The 24,655-nt window shown below is 46.6% G+C and overlaps 3 protein-coding genes across 3 annotated transcripts; 1 reads left to right on the top strand and 2 right to left on the bottom strand.

Annotated features, from left to right (window-relative positions):
• Nucleotides 1-4,784: 4,784 nt before the first annotated feature.
• On the bottom strand, nt 4,785-5,738 carry LOC310842802 (olfactory receptor 52M1-like; the record flags this gene model as incomplete). Its single annotated transcript, XM_083734941.1, has 1 exon — nt 4,785-5,738. The coding sequence occupies one exon, from the start codon at nt 5,736-5,738 to the stop codon at nt 4,785-4,787; it is 954 nt and encodes a 317-aa protein (XP_083591067.1).
• A 9,623-nt stretch (nt 5,739-15,361) lies between these two features.
• On the top strand, nt 15,362-16,357 carry LOC310843616 (olfactory receptor 52K1-like; the record flags this gene model as incomplete). Its single annotated transcript, XM_083737232.1, has 1 exon — nt 15,362-16,357. One exon carries the CDS (start codon nt 15,362-15,364, stop codon nt 16,355-16,357), a length of 996 nt encoding a protein of 331 aa, XP_083593358.1.
• Nucleotides 16,358-20,104: 3,747 nt separating this feature from the next.
• LOC310842801 (olfactory receptor 52D1-like) lies at nt 20,105-21,028 on the bottom strand (the record flags this gene model as incomplete). The annotated part of the gene is made up of 1 exon (XM_083734940.1): nt 20,105-21,028. Exon 1 carries the CDS (start codon nt 20,951-20,953, stop codon nt 20,105-20,107), a length of 849 nt encoding a protein of 282 aa, XP_083591066.1. The 5' UTR covers nt 20,954-21,028.
• Between the last annotated feature and the right edge of the window lie 3,627 nt (nt 21,029-24,655).

Genomic DNA, 24,655 nt, shown 5'->3' with positions numbered 1-24,655 from the left:
GTTTTTATTTTGCTCCTTTCAGTCTTGGGTTGACCAAAGAGATGACTGGCATTGGAGATGGAGGCGATTCCATGATGGGGTCAAAAGAAATCCACCCCAGAGAAGAACTAGGCTTTTAATATCTCAGGTTCCCATAAATCTGTTAAAGTCTGTCAATAAAGGCAATGAACTCACATCTAATTCCCTTAATTTCTTCTGCTACCGCAAGCATTAATTAGCATTGTTCAATACTTGGGGGCTGTATTTCTTCCCGAGGCTTCAATCTTTTTCTCTCTTTATTGCAGATAGTGATGAATTGGAAATCAAGAACAAAATTCCCAATGTGGAGAAGCCACATAAATATTTGGAGTGTGGAAAGGGCTTCAGTCAACACTCCCATTCCACTTCCCCTCAAAGAAATCTCATTTTGAGGAAATACTATCAGTGTTTGGAATGTGGGAAGAACTTCAGTCAGAAGGAAAATCTCACTTCCGAACAGAAATGTCACAGTGGGGAGAAACCATTTCAGTGCCAAGATTGTGAAAAGAGATTCACGCAGAAGGAAAATCTCACTTCCCATAAAAAAAATCATACAGGGGAGAAACCATATCACTGCTTGGAATGTGGGAAGAGCTTTAGTACAAGGAAAGAATTCTGTCAGCATCAGAGAATTCACAGTGCAGAAAAACCATTTAAATACCAAGATTGTGGAAAAGGTTTCAGTAAGTGAGCCCGTCTCACTTGTGATCAAAGAATTCATGCAGAGAAACCATATCAGTGTGCGGAACGTGGAAAGAGCTTCAGGGGGAAGGGAAGCCTCACTTCCCCTCAGAGAATTCACAGTGAGGAGAAACAATTTCAGTGTCAAGAGTGTGGAAAGATATTCAATCACAGGGGCAGTCTCACTTCCCATGAAAGAATTCACACAGGGGAGAAACCCTATCAGTGTGTGGAATGTGGAAAGAGCTTCAGGAAGAGCTCTGACCTCACTTGCCATCACAGAATTCATACAGGGGAGAAACCCTATCAGTGTGGGGAATGTGTAAAGAGCTTCAGTCATAGCTCCCATCTCACTTCCCATCAAAGAATTCACACTGGGGAGAAGCCATATCAGTGCTTTGAATGTGAAAAGAGCTTTAATCAGAGAGCCCATCTCACTTCCCATCAAAGAATTCACACTGGGGTTAAACTCTATCAGTGCCTAGAATGTGGGAAGAGCTTCAGTGACAGGAGCACTCTCACCGCCCATCAAAGAATTCACAGCGGGGAGAAACCATATCCATGTTTGGAATGTGGAAAGAGTTTTACCTGGAAGCAAAGTCTCACTTGCCATCAAAGAACTCATATTGGGCAGAATCAGAGAATCATTTAATTGTGGTCTTGTAAGTGACCTCTAGTGCCACCAAGTCCAACCCCCTGCAATGTAGGAATCACAACGAAAACATCCATGGCAGATGGCCTTCCAACTTCTGCTGTAAAACCTCCATGGAAGGAAAGTCCATCACTTTCCAAAGGAGTCCATTCCACTGTATAACTGCTCCTATTGTCAAAACGTAAGGCTTTTAAACAGAGATTGGATGGTCCTCTGTCATGGATACTTTAGTTGAGATTCCTGCACTGCAGGGGGTTGGACTCGGTTACCCTTCCAACCCTATGATTCTCCTCTTCTTTGGCGATCCCTCGTAGCCGAGTAAGGTTGTTTTCCATGAACATGGTCTTAACAGTGAATCCGTAAGTGACTGGAGTGTCAGCATCGCCCTTGAGCCAGTGCCACCTACTGGACTCATGCACTACAGCCCCGACTGGGCTGGGAGAGCTGGGTAGCACTTCCAGAGACCACCTTCTGGACAGGAACTGCTCAAAGTGCTGTGGACTCACAGCTTAGAGTAGTGAGCACCAGATTCACTCCAACAAGAAGACAGTCGTCGCACAGCAGAGTATAGCAGAGTCTAGCAGAGCATAAATGACTCGGAGAGCAGCTCTGTAGAATATCTTCTTTATTCTATCTACAACTATTATACAACTATATACAGAGCTTAATGAGGTCTAAGCATAAATGAATGCTGAACTGCACTGAGTGTCTGCAGCTGCTCTTAGCAGCAACCTTATCTCTACACACGATCTGTAATACTCAGTCTCTCTCTCTCCGACCCACTGACTGACTGACTGACTGATGTGGTGCTGGAGCTGAATAAGTAGAGAGTAGAAAACCGCCCCTCCTCTCTGGAGAATCAGCAGAGATCATCATGAGATTCTTGGATATGGGAGGGGTGAAATCTCCTCATGGAGGCCAATTCTGGATCCACACCTCCTTCCACAGTGGGGACATTGGTTTCTGGGCAGGAGTTGACAACGGTGAGGGTTTGCCAAGTGTGCCTTCCTCTATTACTTTTCTCTCTTTCGCCCTGAGTTTGAGCGTCTACAAAGCCCATGACACCTTTGGTAAAGGCTGTTCTCCAATTGGAGCACTCACAGGCCACTGTTTCCCAATTGTCGGTGTTTATACTACTTTTTTTTAAAGATTTGCCTTGAGAGAGTCTTTGAACCTCTTTTGTTGACCACCAGCATTACGCTTTCCATTTTTAAGTTCGGAATAGAGTAGTTGCTTTGGAAGAAGAAGAAACAAAACATCTACAGTACCTCAGGAAGAAGGGGGGGGGGGTGGATAAAGATCTACACTGGGAACAAGGGTGGGAGGAGACCAGCAGAACCTCCTATTTGCCAAGATATCACTGTAGACTCAGCATGGGATGCTGCCAAGGAGACGACAGATCTGGCTTCCAAGGAGTGTGGTGCAGCTGTCACTGTCGCTGTGGCGGCAACAGCAGGCAGTGCTTTCCTTGGAGGCCAGATCTGCTGTCCCATGGATCCTGCCACCCGAGGCAGTCACCTCACCTTGCCTCATGCGTGGGATGGCCGTGCATTCCACCCAGCTATGATGCCAACATCCCTGCCTGTCCTTCATCCCTTGCATGCCCCTGCTTTCACAACTGGGGGTGCCTCCTAATCCCTCCTATTTTGCAACCCCCTCTGCACCCCCATTTTCACCTTCACCCCTTTCCCCCTCTGCTCTCCTCCTTGCTTTCTCTATCTCTCCCTTGCACATTTATTATTCAGGAACTGCAGCGATCAAGATAAATGGTCTTCCCAAAATTAAGGTTTACATCCTCTTCAATTCAAACTTATCTCACCGGGGCTTTTTCTCAGCCAGAACTTGCCAGAACTCAGTTCTGGCACCTCTCAGATGGGCACCATTGCCATTAAAAGAGAACAAGAGAAACATTCATGTTGAGTTCCAGCCCCTCTTTTTATAGAAAAATAGCACTGTATCTCACAAAACACAATAGTAAGCTAGGAGGAACTGCAGATATAGGGCGGTATACAAATTTAATAAATAATAATAACAATAAATAATAAAACAACAGTTCAAAAGACTCAGGTGTGATATTATTCACTAAGTAAATAAGCTCCATCCCCTATGATTGACTATACTTTATTGTCAAATGTCTTTTTTTTTTTTTTTTGGTCTGAACTAAAACATTAATCCAGATGCAAAAGAGAGAGAGAAGGGGGGAACAAAGGCAGGAAGGAAGGGAAGGGAAGGGAGAGAAAAAATAAAAGAGAGAGAAATAGAAAGTTAAGAAGCTACACTTAAACTATGCTTCCAATGGTTAGTGAGCTCACAGCTCCAGCAGGACCCCCTCTTTGCTCCTCAACAATCTCAAGGATCAACCTTGAAATGCTGAGAGATGCTGTTGCCTTGCTGGCCCAGGATTCTGAAGAGGGAGGCTTATGTTTCTCAGAAGGCAATAGGTGTTCCCCAATAGCGGTCTCCGAAGATGACCAAAGCCTGTGGTCAGATGGAGGTTGCAGTAGAGGCCTCCTTCAGCTCTCTGGATCCCAAACAGATACAGAAAAGCACAAGCTTTGTTCATCAGCTCACCAGAGGTCAAGTGCAACAAACCTGATTCCTCATTCCTTGGAATCAGCAACCTGTTTAATGAGCATCTAGTCTGATTTGTTTGCAGGGAGCTTAGACAATGACCAGGGCCGTCTCAAGCATGAAGCAGTTGCCTCAGGCAACAAATTCTGAGGGGCAGAAAGTGACTACAGATGTGTGCCATGTGGTCTGCCCTGCAGCCCCGAAGCTAGACTCTTACTCTTGGGGTCAGTGAAGGACTGTCCTATTCCAGTGGTCAAGTAAGAGTCAACTACTACTCTGGTCCAATTTTGTGCACAGAATAGGCAATGCATCTTCTTGTCCTTTGTGCTGGGCAGCAAAATTGCTTGGGCTACTCCTGGTGATGGCAGATACTCAATGAACATTGAATGAGACTTAAATGGCTCAGGACCACAATACCTCAAGGACCGCCTTTCTCCATATGATGCTCTTCTTCATGTGCCTCCTCTGTGAGACGTCCGGTGGGTGGCAACACAAGAACAGGGAAAGTTCTCACCTGGTGCCTTCATTGCATATCTTTAGGCAACAGGCAAAAACATTTCTTATTAGCCATGCCTTTGGCTGGTTAACATTATATGGCTTCCTAAATGCAAAATTGCAAAAACCTAAATTGCAAACAGATGTGGAAATGTGGAGAGCTGAATTTTACATTGAAAAGATGACAAACTGAGAGAAACCAGTGTCAACAAATTTGCCCATCTATACCTGCAAGTGATTTTGATAAAAGACTCTCTGCATTGAGCTAATTGAGTGATTCCCATGGCCTTCTGATTGATGCTATTCAATTCATGTTTCAGCCAAAGAAAGAGGGGAATAAACCTCACATAAGGAGCAACTGTGTGGCTTACTCAAGACCACCTCTGGACCACAGCAGCATCTTGGCCAGCCTCCTCCGGATCTCTTTTGTCCGGACGGCATACACAATGGGATTCAAGACGGGAGGGAAGATGAGATAGAAGTTGGCCAGGAGGATGTGAGCTGCAGGAGCCACATTGTGCCCAAACCGATGTATCAGGGAGGAGACAACGATGGGGATGTAGAAGATCAAGATGGCACAAATGTGTGAGGTGCAAGTGCTGAAGGTCTTAAGACGGGCCTCCGTGGTAGACAAGCTCATTACCGCCCGGAAGATGAGGACATAGGACAACCCAATGAATGTAGAATCAATTATGAGTACCAGGAAGCCAATTGTTACACCATAGATGTTGCTGATGGAGATGTCCTCGCAGGAGAGCATCACCACAGCCATGTGCTCACAGTAGGAGTGTGCAATGATGTTGGTGTGGTAGTAGGTGTATCGATGGGCAAGAAGAGGCAGTGGAGCAATGTATAGGAAGCCCCGCAGAGCAGCGGCCAGCCCGATCTTGGCTACCACCGAGTGGGTCAGGATAGTCCCGTGCCTCAACGGGGTGCATATGGCCACGTAGCGGTCAAAGGCCATCGCCAGAAAGATCCCAGATTCAATGGTGGCAAAAGAGTGGATGACAAACATCTGGAGGAGGCAGGAGTGGAAGGCAATGTCCTTGTTGCCCAACCAGAAGATGCTGAGCAGCTTGGGCATGGTGGAAGAGGAGAGGACCAAGTCGATGACGGCCAACATGGAGAGGAAGAGGTACATGGGCTCGTGGAGGTTGGGCTCAGCCCGGATGATGAAGAGGATGGTGCAGTTGCCCACCACGGCCATGATGTACATGGAGCAGAAAGGGATGGAGATCCAGACATGGGCAGCTTCCAGCTGAGGGATGCCCGTGAGGGAGAAGGTGGACGGGCTGACACAGGCATTGTAGAAGGCCGGCATCTTACCAATGCACCACGAGAGGAACCATCATCCCATGTGACTGGAAACAAATGAAGATGGATGAACATTCAGATGGTTATACTTAGCAACAGAACCCTATACAGTTGTAGTATAGCATTTTTAGGGAGTCTAAGAAAATGTTTCTACAGATAGGTTATCTATACATCCCAGGCATTAAGATATAGGATTGTGTCCAAAGCTGCTGTTCCTTTGGTGCAACAGACTTCCTGTTGTGCAATGTTACTTCCCTCTCCTCTCGACTGCATCCTTCTGTGGACCTTCAAAAACTGCTCCGGAGGGTTGGGGGACCCTGTGGAGCAGGTTTCTAGGGGGTGTGGAGAGAAGCCACCTTCAAATATCTAAAGAGCTGTCACATGGAAGATGGAGCAAACATGTTTTCTCCTGCTCCAAATGAATGGATTCAAGTTACAAGAAAGTAGATACCAACTAAATATGAGGAAGAACTTCCTGCATTGAAGAGTTGTTCAACGGGGAACAGTCTCCCTCTGAAGGTGGTGGACTCTCTTTCCTTGTGTCCCTTCCAACTCTACAATTCTATGAAGAGGGGAAGTGGAGGTCCCGTTATGTGAGTGGATCTCGTAACGGTTGTTATCCCTTCTTTTTCTGGTACTGGAAAGTTCTATACACCCAGGGCCAAACTTGGCTGTCTGCCAGAGCTCAGTTACATGGGAAGGGTGGAGTCACCTCTCTATAGTGGGTGGCTGTTAGAAGCAGAAAGAAGAACTATCTGAGTGAATAAATGAAGCAGTTGTGGTAAGGTCACTGGTTTTGGATCTCTCCACCTTGGGGTAAGCGATCAGCCCTCAGGTGTTTTGGACACCCAAGTCTGCTCTTTCGGAGGACACCTGGGAGTCTCTTCCTCTAGGAAAATCTCCAGATGAGAATTGGCAGACCTGAGTATCTCAGTCCATCTTTGTCACTTTCACATGTTTTTACCCATGATTCCATTTCACTTCCACGTTAATCCCCACTCAGTCATGAAGCTCACTTGGGTCAAGCCCCATCTCTTCGCCTAACCTACCTCACAGGGTTGTTGTGAGGATGAAATGGGGGGGAGGGGGGAAGAACCATGGAAGCCGCTTCAAGATCCTTGGAAGATAAAGGTGGGATATAAATGTAATAAATACAATAAAGATCTGTTTATTTTTCAAAACTTCATCTCAAACTATGTATTTATATGCATATATTCATGCTTATTTAAATGTATTTCTCTTCTCAGTGAATATTTTGGTATGTTCAGTAAGCTGCATTGTAAAAATTGTCAAATCAGGTGGGTGGCTACATAGAATCAAGGAATTGGAGAGTTGGAAGAGTCCCAAGGCTGAGAAAGGCTCATCTAAATGATCATAGAATTGTAGAGTTGGAAGGGACCCTGAGGAGCCCAAACGCCTGCAATGCAGGGATGTGCAGTTGTGCTTTATGGGGAATGAACCTGCAACCTTGTCATTATCAGCACCACACTCTAACCAACTGATCTATCCAGGCATGCTGTATACACCATGCTTTCTTCTCCACCAGCGTCCAAATGTTCTTCCACTCCTCTCTGTCCTCTCCTGGAAATCTTCAACACGGTACACTTATCTCCTGCTAGCCAGGCCACCAATATTTCCCCTCCTGTCAGGAAATACAGCCTCTGCTTCCTTTAGCACTTACCTTTCTCGGGGCGATACAGTCGGCATTTTCCAAAGAAATGTTAGGGAACCCAGAGCAAGGAGCAAGGCGAGCCTTGTTAGCTGCGTTGGGTAGCATTTTGCAGTGGCAACAGCATACTCAGAACTGCATGGAAGATTCCACAGTCAGAAACAACCCCAGCTCACTGCACCATTGCAAAGGGGACAACTTGCCGCATGCCTTGCTCTGTGGAACACTGACTTGGCACAACAGCCCAAAATGCCACCTCCTTAGGAATGGTTGCACATTCAGCTTACCAAGGCAGCAATGCCCCCTCCTAAGCAAATGTTGGCTTCGGCCTCTCGGTGAGGTATTTATGCTGCATATTTCAGAGACCTTGAGGGATCTCCCAACCCAACTGGGACCTGGGACAATTAAGTGGCTCTTTGGTTGACAAATCTCAAAGCACCAAGCAAGGACTACCAATATTAAAAACTGCCTTCTTTATTTAGACTATTTTCAAAAGGGAAGGAAATGTGTTTCCAAATAATAAGGATAATACTGATCCATCGTAGGTGGCTCAGACTGTTCCCTGGATGGATTCCCTGTTCCCCACTGGATTTGCTCTGACTATGTCACCTGAATCTGAATTTTGTCCCGAAAGTGCCTTTCAAAGTTGTTGCCTCTGAGGGAGGGTCACAGCAACACTCTCTTGTCCAGATCCTATTATTTCTGGCTTCTTTGCCTCTGAGTTAAATGAGCCACATGCCAAGCCAACATATTCACTGAGCTGTCAGCCAAAACCCCAAGATCTCTTTCCCAGTCAGTCACCACCAGCGGAGGCAGATTTAGAAGAGAGCAGCCAGTTCACCCACACTGGGCGCCAAGCCAAAAGGGGGTGCCACAACTATTAGAATGCAAGGCAGGAGATGGGGGGCAGAGAATTTTGGCATCACAGAAGGCTATGCTGAAATTTGAAAGGCCAACGTCCGCCACTGCCACCAGCACACTTCTTCTGAAAGATGGCCAGGGAAGTATTGGGCAAGAGGTGCTTCTAGGTCATATGGGTAACTGATTTGAGATGGACCAAAGAGGGAAACAGCAAGAAGTACCGATGAAAGAAGAGTGGCAGATGAAGATGATGGACTTCACAGAACTGGCGAAGCTGACAGGAAAAATCCGAAACCAGCATGATCAAGTATTCCAAAAGGATTGGAGTAAATTTATACGATATTTGAAAGATCCTTGTAAGCAATTAACACCACTAGTAGGGTTGTCAGAAGATTTCTAATGAGAAACTTTCTTCCTTTTTATATTTATTTAAATCTTGAGACGTTCTGTAATAAGTCTAATTAGAATTGGAAAACGTATAAATTGCAATGATATAAAGGTTAATTTCGAAAACTATGAGGCAGGAGGGAAGGAAGTCAATAGGCTCTAAAGAGCCAGGGCTGTATAGTGGATAATGACGGTGTGAATGTATAACATTAAATGGAAAATAAATAAAAATTATATATAGATTTAAAAAAGGATGTGGCTCTGTCCTCTTGGCTTCAAAATGTGGGAATGTTCAGGGGTGCAGGAGAGGATATATTGACTAATTATATCCTTATCCAACTTGTGCTAACAAGTTCCCAAAATATCAGCAGAGTTTATAGACATTCCCCTTAAAGTTCGCAACGGTAACGTGTGCACAGGTCCGCTAGAACCTCTATAATAATTACTCTGGTAATTTCCCCTTTGTTCCCTCTTAAAATACAAGATACGACACAGTCTTTATAAAAGTATAAAAGAGTTTACTCACGTTCTGTTCACAATATGATCCCAGAAGGCACACAGCTTTAAAAAGGTAAAATACATTTAGAATCTATCTTATAGCAAGATAGTTCTTATCTCCTCTGGGAGCCAAGAGAGCATCCTTAGATGTTTCCTCATCAAAGGAAGATGGCAGAGAGAGAGGCAAGGAGAGAGAGATGGCTGCCTGCCCTGTGCTTTTGTCATTTACCTGCACATGTGAGGCCACACCCACCTCTGGTCACATGCAGAGGAAGTCCGTCCCCAGGAAGTTTACCTGTTTGCTAGACAGACATCCCTCCCCATGTTCTAACATGTACACTCTAGCAATGTTGTCATTGACTGCTCCTGTGTTTGCATCCCACACAAAAGACATAGAACTCACTTACACTTGTAACTGGAACAGCAGGTGGTTAGAGCATGGCTTACGTCAACAGAAAAAGGCATGGAGGCATTGACCAAATAAGGACAATGGTTAATATGAGGAGTGGGTGGCGGAATTCAGGGTGAGGGCAGATGTCAACAAGGGCAGGGATTTTAGTATTTTAATTAGGCGGTTGTGATTAGGTGGTTGCTTTCAGCTTTCCACTCAGTCTTTACTCACACGTGGCTTGAAGAATTGTTTGGCTCCTGGTCTCAAACAGATGCTCCCTGCCGATGCCTTCACACAGCCAGCTGCTTGAGAAACGCTGAGTCGCTTCCAGTCTCTGGGTCCTTTTCCGCGCTCTGTCTCTGCCCACTCAGGACTGGACCCATAACCTGTAAAAGGGTTTTTTTCTTCTGGTGGCAGACGACAGAACCATGAGACCACAAGACTGGTGTTAAACACTCAAAGTTTTATTGTTGTTGTTGTTTAGTCGTTTAGTCGTGTCCGACTCTTCGTGACCCCATGAACCAGAGAATGCCAGGTACCTCTGTCCTCCACTGCCTCCCGCAGTTTGGTCAAAAAAAAGTTTTATTACAGCTGTACAAAAACAACAAACACAAAGCATGTGGGTGTTCTCTCTCTGCAGGCAAATTCAAACTGCAACGTCTCCTCCTTTTGCAGTCATCACCAGCTGTACCTAATCAGCTTAGAAAACCACTCCCAGAACTCACAGAAACAGCTCTTAAAGTTACAATCATCTTTTCTGTTTCTTTGCAGAATGACTTCTAACACCCCCTCTCATTCAAACAGAAACAGAAACAATACTTTAAACATATACAAAACATATTTAGACATCATGCACAACAATTCCTAATTCTGTCACTAATTGTGCATGTTTCCCAAAAGTTAGCGCTTTTGTAAATATTTCAGCCAGATTTTGCACGCTCTCACAGTATTTCAGCATTATCAGGTTTTATTTAACTTTTTCACTTACATTCTGATACTTAATCTCCAAATGTTTTGATTTAGTTTTAAACTGCTCAGACCCAGCTAAAGTTATTACAGCTTGATTGTCTTCCCATATTTGAACTGAAAAATCACATTGTATAGCTAAATCATTGAGGATTTGAATGTAATATTTTATTTCATTACACAACTCCGATAAAGCATAGTATTCAGCCTCTTTTGAAGATGTGGCCACGATTCCTTGCATTTTGGACTTCCAACCTATCAAGGAATCCCCAAATTGAAACACCATGCCAGAAACTGATTTTCTATCAGGCAGGTTGGCCCAATCGCTGTCAACGTAACACTGCAATTTTGTAGACCCTGAAGATGGTAATCTTAAATAATCAAGCGTATGTTTTAAATACCGGAAAATATGTTTTAAACCCTTCCAGGCTCTATTACAGGCTTTAACACATGCCCCAGACTCACTTATTAGCTGATCTTTCAAAACCAACCATTTTTTAGTGACGCTTTAACCACTTTTCCAGCTTTCTCTATTTTACAGCCTGAACTAGAGAAGGTTACCTTAAACCCCTGCTTAACAAGACTTGCAATTGAAAGCAAATTATTTTCTAAGCTTGGTACACATAAAACATTGGTAAATTTGGTGCTTAAACAGTTAATATTCATATTACCCTTTCCAGCTAACTCATGCACTGTTCCATCAGCTGGTACTACATTTGCAGATTTACAAGGTTGCTTTTCTACAAGGATTTGTGCAGACTTAAAAATGTTTGAGTCTAAAATGCTGAGTCTAAAATCCAGTCCTGTCCAACGTCGTGGCTGGTGCCTCAAACTGCTGCAGAAACATACTGGATCCGACTCTTCCTGTCTTCTTGCTTCCCAGCAAACTGTGTCCCACAGACACAGTGCATTGTTGTACTAAATGCTTGGTTGACCCACAACGATAGCATCTTCTGACTGTGAAAGCTACTTCCTCTGTGTGGTCAACAGCCTCTTTATGTTGCCACTCCTCATTAGTTGCATATATTTTACTGGATTATCTCCCATTTCCAGAGTTACGCTGAGGTGTTGTCTTCCTCTCATGGCATCTTTCCTCCTCATCAAGCAAACGCCCAGTTAAGAGCATCCTTAATTGGATTTCTGGAATTGCCTCCAGCATCATCACTAAATCATCCCATGACTCAGGAAGTGAAGACAGCACAATATAAACATTTCTCTGCTCAGAAAAATGTCCCCCAAGTTCATTTAACTGTGAAAATAAATCACGCATACTTTGAAGGGTTTTTGAAACACATTCACCCTCACTTAGTCTGGCTCAGTACAGAGATCTCATTAGAGTAATTTTGCTGCCCACAGTATCTCTAATGTGTATCGCTCTCAGTGCTTTCCAAACCTCACTTGCTGTTTCAAGGTCTTGCACATGAGAAAACAGACTTCTCGAAACTCAAAATGAGATTGGCATATGCTTTGTCCTCCAGTCTTTGGTCTGCTTCATCTACTTCTTCATCCTCATCTTTTACAGGAGGGTTAACAATACCAGTCCAACATTGTTCTTTCTTTAAAAATGCCTGCATCGGTAAACTCCATGACATAATTGGGATGTCTCAGTTTCTCTACTGGAAAATATGAAGCTCCCCCTTGAGCTCCAGCTCCAAGTCCAGCCATGGCTCCACCCAGTTTTCAGCTTTCCACTCAGTCTTTACTCACACATGGCTTGAAGAATTGTTTGGCTCCTGGTCTCAAACAGACACTCCCTGCCGATGCCTTCACACAGCTAGCTGCTTGAGAAATGCTGAGTTGCTTCCAGTCTCTGGGTCTTTTTCCACACTCTGTCTCTGCCCACTCAGGACTGGGCCCATAACCAGTAAAAGGGGTTTGTTCTTCTGGTGGCAGACGACAGAACCATGAGACTGGTGTTAAACACTCAAACAAAGGTTTTATTACAGCTATACAAAAACAACAAACACAAAGCATGTGGGTGTTCTCTCTCTGCAGGCAAATTCAAACTGCAACTTCTCCTCTTGTAGTCATCACCAGCTGTACCCAATCAGCCTAGAAAACCACTCCCAGAACTCACAGAAACAGCTCTTAAAGTTACAGTCATCTTTTCTGTTTCTTTGCAGAATGACTCCTAACAGGTTTGGCTACATGAGGAAGATTCCCACTTTGAGAATAACTTGGCTCTGAGGGCATAAGGTAGAATTTTGTGTGTCTTCTTCATCTGTAGTGCTTGGACGACTTGGCTATGACCTGACCATCATCTCCTGCCCAAGAGTGATAGAGCTGTGCCAATTCCCAACTGGAGGCTAAAAATGGACTCCATCAATTATGGCTCCCAAGAGGGAACCATCTTGCCTGGGACTCCTCTGAGAACAGACCTGAGCTTACTTAATCCTGTCAGGCACAACAGCATCCTTCAGACTCTGCTGGGCCCTTGGATGCTTCTCAGCATTTCAAGGTAGGTAAAACTGCAGCATCTATCCCTAAAGGCGGATGCTGAAATGGAAGAAGACGAGGTAAGGAACGTGGCTGAGTCAAACTAGGATGCTGGGCTGCTGTTTTAGGTGCAACATTATCCAGGTTGCCTTATGCAAGACTTACAAAGCTCCAAGTTGGACAGAGTCTGGAAAGCCCACATTCTATTCTGGGCACCCTCTTTCAAGAAGAGCTGATCTGATGTGGATTTAGGGGAGAATCTGGAGGAAGATGTAAGGAGGACAGTTGTGGAGAAAAAGAGGGAAGTGAGCTTGCCTAGGGATGTTGCACCATTTCCTTCCTGTCGATGGCTATTAGCCAGGATGGCTCTGCTCTGCCTCCTGGGTTGACTTCTTAAGTGTTTTCAGAGTCTATTTTGTCCACACTTCAATGGGATCATAGAATTGACCACAAGGGCCATCTAATTCCATCCCCTGCAGTGCAGAAGTCTTGCCCAGCCTGGGACTCATTGCCACAAACCTGAGATTAAGAGTCACATGCTCTAGCCCCTCCTTGAGCGGAGAGATAGCGGAGAGATAGCAGAGAGAAAAGGCCAGAATTTCAGGAGGGAGGGACAGGACTGCGGTGGGCAAGGAGGCAAGTGAACAGGGGGGGAAGGGTCACTTTTGCAAGCTGGGCGGGCAGGAGGGAGCAGAGCATGAGGCCGGCAGTTTTATGCTGCAGAGAGAGTCAGACATGATGTTTGGGGTCTCTTGGCGTCTGAGGTTGCAGCCATAGGAGGAACAGGACGCTCTTGGAATGTGAGTGCTCTGCACTTTCCCCATATAGTATAGGCTGTATATTTGTGTCAATAAGCCATATATCATAAAAGACACCCCAGGCTCTGCTGTGCTTGCTCCCCAAAGGAAACACAACCCCTGAGTGAGTGCCTGGAACCTCCAGAATCTCACTTGCAGCTCAAGGAGGTTTGGGTGGGCAGAACAATATAATGTAGGATGCCTACACAAGACCGGGGGGAAATACATTGTCAAACTGCATCTGGTGATAAGCAGAGCTCTGCTGCAAAGACAGATCACATCTTTGGTCCTTAGAAGCAATTGCTACCTGCCTCCCGCCTCTCTCTCTCTCTCTCTCTCTCTCTCTCTCTCCAAGGCATGTTCCTGTCACTCTCCTCACCCCAAAAAGTTTGGTTATTTTGCCGGGAGCAGGGCTTGTTGCACAGGAAAGCCAAACCACCTTTAACTACACAACCTGAATTTGCCAGTGTTTAATTGAACCCCACCTGAAAATCGCAACTGTCTGGAACTGGCTCAGGTTGCTGCTCCCATTTTACAGATGGGGACTGATCCTGAGTTCAAGCCTAGCTCTCTCTTTTTTTTGCTGCTTGGGAATGATCCCTTTTACCCGCAAGATACCTTCCCTTCCCTTTCATTGTGGTGCCATCTTGCCTTTTATTTCTAGTGTCTTTTATTTCTATATGCCGCAGTCGCATATGGAGGATCCTCCATTCGCGACTGCAGCCACGATCAGAGGATCCCGCCACCGTCCGTACGGCTTTCGAGTGGCACCGGCGGCAAACATGCCCGATGCCACACATGCGCCCTACGTAGTGACACCACACATGCATTGTACATAGTGGCGCAATGTGTGTGCAGCCGGCGGTTTGCACCGTCCCGGATATCGGTTGGCCTTCGTTCGCCCCTGAGTCAGTGTGGGCAATATTGAGGTAAAGGGACGAAACAACTTCATGTGCTCCTAACAAAAAAGCAAAAAAGCAGTAAAATGATTAACAAAAGGCAATTAAATGATTCAAAAGGCAATTAAAATCAAAAGTAAGCAAAAAGAGATTAAAACACAACAACATGCACATATCTGGAGAGGCTTGCCTTGAACAGAATTTTTTTTAGCAGTGAAGGTGCCCGCCTAATGTCTAAACGCAGGGAGTTCCAGAGGGGAGGTGATGCCACACTTTAAAAGATTTATTTCTTACAGCTGCCGAACAGGTATTAAGTAGATTCCTATACGGTAAGGCAAATCCAGAAGCAAGCAGGTCCCAAACTGGAAAGGTCTTTAAGTACAGATAGTAAAACCTGGAACTTGGTCTTGTAACCAATTGGCAGGCAGTGCAGATCTCTGAGCAGAGGTGCTAAAAGGTGACAGGGTCTCACTCTGTAAGCATTTATGCTGCAGCATTCTGCACAAACTGCACCTTCTGAATCGAGCACAAGGGGAGCTCCATATAGAATCTGTTGCACTGATCCAGTCTTAAAGTTGCCAGTCTTTGAACTACTGTGGTGAAGCTCTCCCATTCCAGGAATGGTCACTGCTGCTATGCTACCCACAGATTGTAAAACAATGAGTGAAATGTTCCTCTCTTCCCTCTTTTCAAATCTAAGGATTGTTATCTCCAATCACTGCCAAGATGGCTGGAGGGGACCAGAATGGAACAGCCAACGTCTCCTACACAGACTTCCTTCTGCTCGCCTTCCCAGGCCTCCAAGAGTCCAGATATCTCCTCGCCATCCCTTTCTTCTGCCTTTACCTCATGATTGTTGCAGGGAACTCCATCCTGATCTACACCGTGAGGGCAGATCACAGTCTCCATTCGCCCATGTACGTCCTGATTGCTTTGCTCTTGGCAGTCAACATCTGTGGCTCCACCGTCATCCTTCCCAAGATGCTCCTCAGCTTCCTTCTCGGAGTCAGCCACATCTCCCTGACGGAGTGCCTGGTCCAGATGTTCTTCCTCTACTTCGTCCTCATGTTGGACTGCAATGTTCTCCTCCTGATGGCTTTGGACAGGTATGTGGCCATTTGTCACCCTCTGCACTACACAGACATCATGACGAAGAAGCTCCTGGTGATATTGACACTGGTCGCTCTTGCCCGGAGTCTGGCTGTAGTGGGCCCGGTGGTAATCCTGGCTTCCCAGGTGAGGTTTTGCCGGTCCAACACCATTGGGCATTTTGCCTGTGAGCACATGGCCCTCATGAAGTTGTCCTGTGGTGACATCTCCAGGAACAAGATTGTAGGCCTGGCAGCAAGAACCATCACCATCATCTTTGACTTTTGTTTCCTCCTGGGTTCTTATGGCTGCATCCTCCAGGTGTCCATGCAGATGAGCTCTGGCCACACCCGACACAAGGCCTTCCACACCTGTGGCACCCACCTCATGGTCATCCTTACAGTCTACTCTTGCAGCCTTGTCTCCTCTCTTGTCTTCCGCTTAGCTAAGTCAGCCAGCCAGGATGTCCACAACCTGCTCAGCGCAATATACCTGTTTCTTCCCTGGATCCTCAATCCCATCATTTATGGCATGAGGACTAAGGAGATCCAGGACAGTCTTTGGAAGCTGCTCAGGAGGAAATGGGCTCATTTGGTCACAGGGAAAGCAGTGGCTGTGAGCAGAACCAAGTGACCGATCTGTCTGTGTGCCAGATTTAGCAGAACCACCTAGAGCAGGCATTGCACACCTGGTACCCTGAAGCTGCTTTTGACTACAACTCCCATCAGCCACAGTCAGCATGATGGGGGCTATTGTACAAAAACATATGGAGGGCTGCAGCAGGTTGACACAGGCTGGTCAGGAGCCATGCAAATGGGTAGCCACCCCAGACGATTTCAAGGATGTTCATATGGCCCAGGGAACAAATGACAAAGTCTACTGCTTGAGTCTTTCTTGAAAGGCCGTGGAAGGATTCTGCTGAACATTCCTCTAAAGGTCTCACCCTGGTTGCCATTAGGGTCAGAGGACATCTGAGATGAAGAGTTCCTACCAACTCAGCCTGACCATTCTCAATCTTCAAGAGGAGCCTGAAAGCTCAAAGTAAAGATGGTGGATTTACATGACAGAGTCTCTCCCCACCCCCCTCGTTCCTTCTTTCTTTCTTTGAATTGTTGGAATATTTTGTTAGTTTGTTATACATTTGATAAATTAATACTGTACTGTTTGCAGCAAAACATAGCTCTCTCAGAGGCTCAGCATCTTCAGTCTTTGGTTTGAAAGAATCTGGAATGTAGTAACATTATCAAAACTTACTATCACAGGAAATAAAAAATAATCAGCAAACGTCATCTATTGAATAATAGTCATTTTTTATTATGTTTTGGAATCATAAATTCCCAGAGAACATGCACTGTTGCATTATGGTATTGGTATTATTTTATATTATTTTCATCACTGTATAAATGATAAAGGTTGTGCTACATATATTGATTTGTAAACTGTCCTAAATATAATATGTAAAAAATCCCCCAAAAAACTGTTTTCCACTGAAAAATAACTTAAATTGCCAGCAAAAAATACTGTCTCAGAGTTTTTAATTCATTTAGTTTAATTTTAAAGGGGAGTGGGAGTGAGGTTGCCTCCTGAATCTCTGCTGGAAACAATTCCCACCGTATCGTAGCAGGGACACTAAATGCCCAAATTCTGGTTGAGGCCAGTTTGGGTTGTTACGGGAAAAATCCGAGGGCTCTCTTGGACAAACAAGACACCGACCAGGGCAAGTCAGAGCAAAACAGCAGCCAGGAGGCTTGGTCTTTATTTAGGAAAAAAAGACTGTCGCGACAGGGCTCCCACCGTCCACGAGGTGAAACAAGATGGAAGCCCCGAACAAAGGATGACCCTAACTTTTATTAGTTGCTAATCCCCCAAACTACACCCCCAAAATTACATCATATTTACATCATGATTACATTGGAATTAGGAGGAGTCGAGGAGGGGCTTAAGGGATTATGGCCATCCTGTATCAAACGGTCTTCATGTCATAAGCAGCCACAAAGAGCCATTTAACAGTGGAATGGTCTTCCTCAAGAAATTGTGGACTCTCCTTCCTCAGAGGTTTTTAAACAGAGGTTGGATGGCCAACTGCTAGGGATGCTTTAGCTGAGATTCTTGCATTGCAGGGGGCTGGACTAGATGGCCCCTGGCAGTCCCTTCCACCTCTTATGATTCTATGATTAAGTTTCTGGATCTCTTGGCTCTTGCAAAGCCAACCTGCTCTGCTAGTAACTCGACACGTGGGACTCAGTCCAAGGACGGCTGTCGTAACTTGTGTGTTGTGCAAACACTGTGGGCTGCATGGCGTTGGCACCAGGCTGGGGAGTGGGCTGAAACAGTCGATTGGGCAGCGGTCCCCCTTAATGGATGCCACGTGGCTGTTGCATCAAAGTGCCGGCTGCCCTGACATCCCTCTCCATCTGGTGGAAATAGGGACTTCTATGATTCCATGACCCCTTTTGGCCACAGAGTGGACTATAAATGTCAGGAGTAAATAACCAAGCAAGCATCAGCTGCCCCTGGCATTTTCAGAAAGCGCTGGGAGTCGCTCTTAGAAGCAGCATGCCAAGCTCTCGTCAGCTGAGAGCCAGTGTGGTGTAGTGGTTAAGAGCGGTAGTCTCGTAATCTGGGCAACCGGGTTCGCTTCCCCGCTCCTCCACCTGCAGCTGCTGGGTGACCTTGGGCCAGTCACACTTCTCTGAAGTCTCTCAGCCCCACTCACCTCACAGAGTGTTGGTTGTGGGGGAGGAAGGGAAAGGAGAATGTGAGCCGCTCTGAGACTCCTTCGGGTAGTGATAAAGTGGGATATCAAATCCAAACTCCTGCTCCTCCTCCTCCTCCTCCTCCTCCTCCTCCTCCTCCTCTTCTTCTTCTTCTTCTTTTTCTTCTTCTTCGTCAGACCATTTCCTCCTCTGGCCAAGCATTTTTAATCTCTAATTCCCCTACAACATACACATTCATGACAAAAGAGCCGTCTCTGAGTTCTTCCCATTCACCAAAATGCTTTTTCCCCTTTCCAGAAACTCTGCTTTGAACTAGACCCAAATGCTCAGATAAAGCCCTCATCTCTCTCTCTCACACACACACAAGTGACATTTCCCTCCCAATTGCTCAGGGCTGCATGCAGGCATCTTTTCCTCACCCCCTTTTGGCCTCACAACAACCTGGTGAGCGAGGTTGAGCTGAGAGAAATGAGGGGTGCTCAAGAATGGGAATTCTGGGCCTAGTCTGACACTCTAAGGACTACCCCATACCCAGACCTCCTCTTTGGGCTTATCTACCCCAGGACAAAATGTGGGGATTCATTGATTCAGAGTTTCCAAGGATACCACCCCCAATACCCATCTCTCAACACTCAGCAGTTAGAGTCTGAGATGGGAGAAAGCAGCAAAAGAAATCATAGAATCATTGGATTCTAGAGTTGGAAGGGATGCCAAGGATCATCTAGTCCAGCCCCCTGCAATGCCAGAATCTCAGCTAAAGCACCCAAGACGAATGACCATCCAACCTCTGCTTAGAAACTTCAAAGGAAGGGGTGCCCACCACCTCCCAGGGGAGGTAAACTGTCAAATGACTCTTACCAACAGAAATTCTCCCTGGTGTCAGAATCTCATTTCTTGCGACTTGAAGTCATGGGTTTTAAGTCCTACCATCCAAGGAGAACACAAACTTGCTCCATGTTCCATGCAAAAGCCCTTAAGAAAACGGTCATCCTCTCACCTCCAGGCTAAACATACACAGCTTCTTGAACAGTTCTTCATAAGACTTGGTTTCCAGACCCTCAGTCATCTTGGTTGCCCTCCGCTGCACACCTTCTAAACTGAAGACAGTGCCCAAGACCTCATCTTCATGTGGCAGCCCATCAGATATTTGAAGGTGGCTACTGTGTCTCCTCTCAGTTTCCTCTTTTCCAAACTAAACATACCCAGCTCCTTCAACCGTTCTTCATAAGGCTTAGTTTCCAGATCCTTGATCATTGTGGTCACCCTCCTCTGCACATGTTCCAGCTTGTCAAGATCCTTCTTAAATTGCGGTACCCAGAACTGGACACCGTGCTCCAGGTGTGGTCTGACCAAGGCAGAACAGGAATATTACTTCCCTTGATCTGGACACTAGACTTCTGTTGATACAGCCTAGAATAGCTTTGAGTTGTTGGGGTTTGTTTTTTTCTGCTGCTGCATCAGACTTTCCTGTTATTTTCCAGGCAAAACCCATTCCCTCATTTTAGGGGACAGAACAGGACACGGAATCACAGAATCACCCAACTGTAGAGTTGGAAGATACTCCACCTGGTCCATTCCCTGCAGTGCTTCCAACGAATGAATAAAACAAACAAGCAAAACAGACACCCACACTTCCAGGGACCCCAAGCTCAGCACCCCAAGCTCAGCACCCCTTCCCCGCTTTCCAAAGGGCCTGAGCCAGCCTCTCCCGGATGCATTTGGTCTTGACCGCATAGACCACGGGGTTCAGGACAGGAGGGAGGAGCTGGTAGATGTTGGCCAGGAGAATGAGAAGGTGCTGAGGGATGGTGCCGTGGCTAAAGCGGTGGGCAAAGAAAGAGAAGAAGGCAGGGGTGTAGAACAAGACTATGACGCACAGGTGGGAGCCGCACGTCCCGATGGCCTTGAGGCGGGCATCCTTGGATGGGAGACGGAAAACCGCCCTGAGGATCAGAGTGTAGGAGACGGCAATGAGGACCACGTCCAGGCCGGGAGACAAAAGGGTGGTCGCCAAGCCGTACCAGATGTTGACGCCGATGTCTGCACAGGCCATGCGAGCGACGCCCATGTGCTCACAGTAAGAGTGAGGCATCTCCCGGTGCCCACAGTACGGCAGCCTCTGGAGGAGGAAGACTGTGGGGAGCATCACGCAGAAGCCCCTGGCGAGAGCTGCCAGCCCGACCCTCACGATGGCGAGGCGGGTGAGGATGGTGGCGTAGCGCAGTGGTCGGCAGATGGCAACGTAGCGGTCAAAGGCCATGGCGAGCAGGATGGTGGACTCTGCGATGAAGCTGAGGTGGGTGAAGAACATCTGGGCCAGGCAGGCCTGGAAGGAGATCTCCTTGGAGAGGGAGAGGAGGACGCTCAGGGTTTTGGGCACGGTGGAGGAGGACAAGGCCAGGTCTGCCAGAGCCAGCAGGGCCAGGAAGAGGTACATGGGCTGGTGGAGGCTGCGCTCGGTGGCGATGATGTACAGCAGGCAAGAGTTGCCCCAAAGGGCCACGATGTACATCAGGCAGAAGAGGAGGGCAATCCAGCCGTGATACGCCTCCAGGCCCGGGATGCCAAGAAGGACGAACGAAGCCGGGTGGAAGGCACTCTGGTTGGCAGAGGAAGGTTCAGCAACCTGGAGTGTCTTGGTTGTCTCCATGATATCTCAACCCACCGAGGTGGAGTCTGAAAAAGGGTAGCTTCTGAGAGAGGAAGGCAGAATGGAAGCAACTGGGCAGGTTGGAGGAATGGAAAGAGTGACCTCAGTTTGTTCCGTCCTCAGCCTGACGATTCACAAGTTGGATTTCATAGAATTGTAGAGATGGAAAGGATCCCGTGGAGACATTGAGTCCAGCCCCCCCCCCCCCCCGCAATGCAGGAACCAGAGCTACAGAACCCCTAACTTGTGGCCGCCCAACCTCTGCTCAAAAACCTCCAAGGAAGGAGAGATCACCAGTCTATTCCACTGTCAAACAGCTCTTGCCCTTCCTAAAGTTTAGTCGGAATCTCCTTTAATCTTTAATTTTAATCCGTTGATTTGGGTCTTCCCTTCCGGAGCAGAAGAAGGCAAGCTTGCTCCAGCTTCCATGTGAGGGCCCTTCAGATACTTGAAGATGGCTCTCATGCCATCTCTCGGTTTCCTCCAGGCTAAGCAGACCCACCATCCTCAACTGTTCAATCAGCTTCCATTCCTTGGTTCAGTTTTAGTGCTTAATTTTGAGGGCAAAATGAAATTCCTTGTTCTCCAAGCGATACAGCAGTGGCTAGCATTGACTCACCAGGCAGGTCCTGGATGGATGAGCTTCTGCCTGGGAGGGGAGGGAGCAGGGCAGGGCCTCGTTTATCCTCTGACATCTCCAGCTGCAACTGAGCAGAGGACTTCTCCTCTCCTCCACCCCAGCTGGTGAGGAAGCAAGGGAGTCTTCAGCCCCCAGTTCTCCAGCTCTCAACGCTCCTTCTGCTCTCTTCCCCTGTGGCTTCATCTGGGGACAGAATCCAGATAATGACTCTTGGCTTCTGCAGCCTCCCCCTTGGCCAGGAGCAGGTGGGGAGGAGCTGCAGCAGGTGGAGGCCCCTTGCTGGGAGAGGAGGAACCTGGCCACCTGCTCCCATGACTCCCCCATGGAAAAGATGCCCCACCAAAGGGAGGGATGCCCCTCAGACAGATCGTTGCCTCCCGTCTCCCGCTCTGAGATGCTGCCCTGCTGCCTGGCCGGGCTTTTCTTGGATCAAGGAATTGTAGAGCTGGAAGGGACCCCAAGAGCCATCTAGTCCAACCCCTTGCGATGCAGGAATAAATGCAGGGGTGCTTGTAAAGTTGATCTGCCTTGGGGGGGGGGGCATTTGCACCATGTCCAAAAACGGGGGAAATGAATCTCCAGTCAAAGAGGTCGAAAGAGGATTCGCACATCTAACCCATGCTGCTATCATGATCAATAAAAGCAGTGAGAATACAGTGGTACCTTGGTTCTCAAACGCCTTGGTTCTCAAACAACTTGGAACCCAAACACTGCAAACCCCGAAGGAAGTGTTCTGGTTTGCGAACTTTTTTCGGAAGTTGAACATGCTCCTTTTTGAGTGTTACGCTTCCGATTTGAGTGCCACACTTCTGTTTGGAGTGTTACGCGGAGGTCTGTCTGTTTTTGCTATTTATTTTGTGTTTTTGTGGCTGTGTGTGTGTGTGTGGAACCCAGTTCAGCTACTGACTGATTGTGAGACTGCAGCACATTGTTTATTGCTTTCATTTTATGGATCAATAGTCTCATTAGATAATATTATTCATGTTAAATTGCTGCTTTGGGGATTGTTATTAAAAGTGTGGAACGGATTAATCCCTTTTGCATTCCTTTCTATGGGAAAGCACACCTTGGTTTTGGAATGCTTTGGTTTTGGAACGGACTTCCGGAACGGATTAAGTTTGAGAACCAAGGGACCACTGTTTATTGTAAAACCATCAACCAAACATCAGGAAGGACTTTGTGAGGGTAGGAGCTGTTTGACGGTTGAACCAATTCCTTTAGAAGGTGGTGGACTCTCCTTCCATGGAGGTTTCCGAAAAGAGGCTGGATGGGCTTTAGTTGAGATTCCTGCCTTGCAGGGGGTTGGACTAGATGACCCTTGGTGTGCAGGGCAACAGATCCTGATGAGGATCTTTATTCCCTCCTTCTTCGTGATCGAGATGCTTGCCCCTTCCCTTCTTTCCTAGCGAGGGGGGCGCGTGTGTCATTTTGTCATTTGCATCAGATGCCACAAAGTCGTGGGCTGGCCCTGGGCTTCAGCCGTTGGCTTCTGAAAAGTGTGCCTGGAAGGGCTACAATGATAGCAGGTCATTTGCAACAAAGGGGGAGATAAACGAATAAATGGAGAACAGGGGGAGCCCACGCTTCCTGCTTTCCATTTACTTATTATTCTGCTTCCACTTGTCCACCCAGAGAGCTTTTCTTGCTTACAGGGCTCAGGAAATGTTCCCAGAGCCCAGGAAGGAGCCCTTTCCCTCGCTGGGCGCAGGGGCAGTTCTGGGGGTTCTTGACTTTGCAAGATTTGGGTTTTGTGCATGCAGACCCCCCCCCCCAACAAAATCCTCAAGTAAGGGGTGGGCCAACTGTACACACGTGGCAGCAGAGTGGGGGTGCAATGTCAGAGGAGGACACCTGGGGCGGTGAGGGGCAGGAGGGGGCAGGGAAGATAGCCGGGGGTTTCGCCTCTAGGGGCTAAATGTCCCAGAACACCCTTGCCAGCGGCCATCGAAAGCCCTCTTCTCCATGAATCCCTCCACTCCTCTTCTCAAGCCATTCAAGTGGCAGGGAGTTCCATAGTTTAAGTCTGTGTTGCGCCAAAGAAGGACTTTCTTTTCTCTGTCCGCAATCTCCCAACATTGCGCAGGAGTTCTAGTGTGTTACTCCTTCTTGCCTTTTCTCCAAACCAGAAAAGGCAGATTGTGTTTTTTTCTCCTCAATAATTTTTATTGATTTTTTTCCAAATATCTTAATTACAATACAGTTTAACAAAATTATTCTCCTTAAAATCTATATCTTATCTGAATTAACTTCCCTCCACCCCTCCTCTGGCTTCTCTACATTGCTCTTACTTAAGCATGATTACTATATAGACATTCTATAAATGTCTACAATTCCTTAACAAGTTTTTGTGTTACACTTTAAACATACAATCCTTATTATATCACAGCATTACATCTTATGGTCTAACCAAATTTCTACAATAAACGTTAGGAATTTTATATCATTCCTGTGAGTGTCTTTATTTATGTAGTTTTCTCTAAGTATACCATAAATTTGGACCATTCTTTTTGGAATTTCTCATCATCCTCCTGTCGGATTCTTCCAGTTAGCCTTGCTATTTCCGCATACTCCAATACTTTCTGTTGCCGTTCTTCAGTTGTTGGAATATCCTGTTGTTTCCATCTCGGTGCGAGGAGCGGTCTTCCTGCTGTTGTGGCATACAGGAAGAATTTCTGATCTTCCTTTTTAATATCCTCTCCAACCATTCCTAGCAAAAATGCCTGTGGGGTTTTTTTTATATATAAAAGGTGTACCTAAAGATCTTTTAAAACTCATTATACACATTATCCCAAAAAGTCTTCACCTTGTCACACAACTGCCACATGTGGAGAAAATTTCCCTCTTTTACAGTGCATTTCCAACAGTTCTTATTTTTCATTTTGTACATCTTTGCTAGTTTGGTGGGTGTTAAGTACCACCTATAC

Source organism: Podarcis gaigeae, assembly GCF_964106915.1.
Source record: "Podarcis gaigeae genome assembly, chromosome: 4".
Taxonomy (NCBI): domain Eukaryota; kingdom Metazoa; phylum Chordata; class Lepidosauria; order Squamata; family Lacertidae; genus Podarcis; species Podarcis gaigeae.
This window is presented reverse-complemented; position numbering and strand designations above follow the sequence as displayed.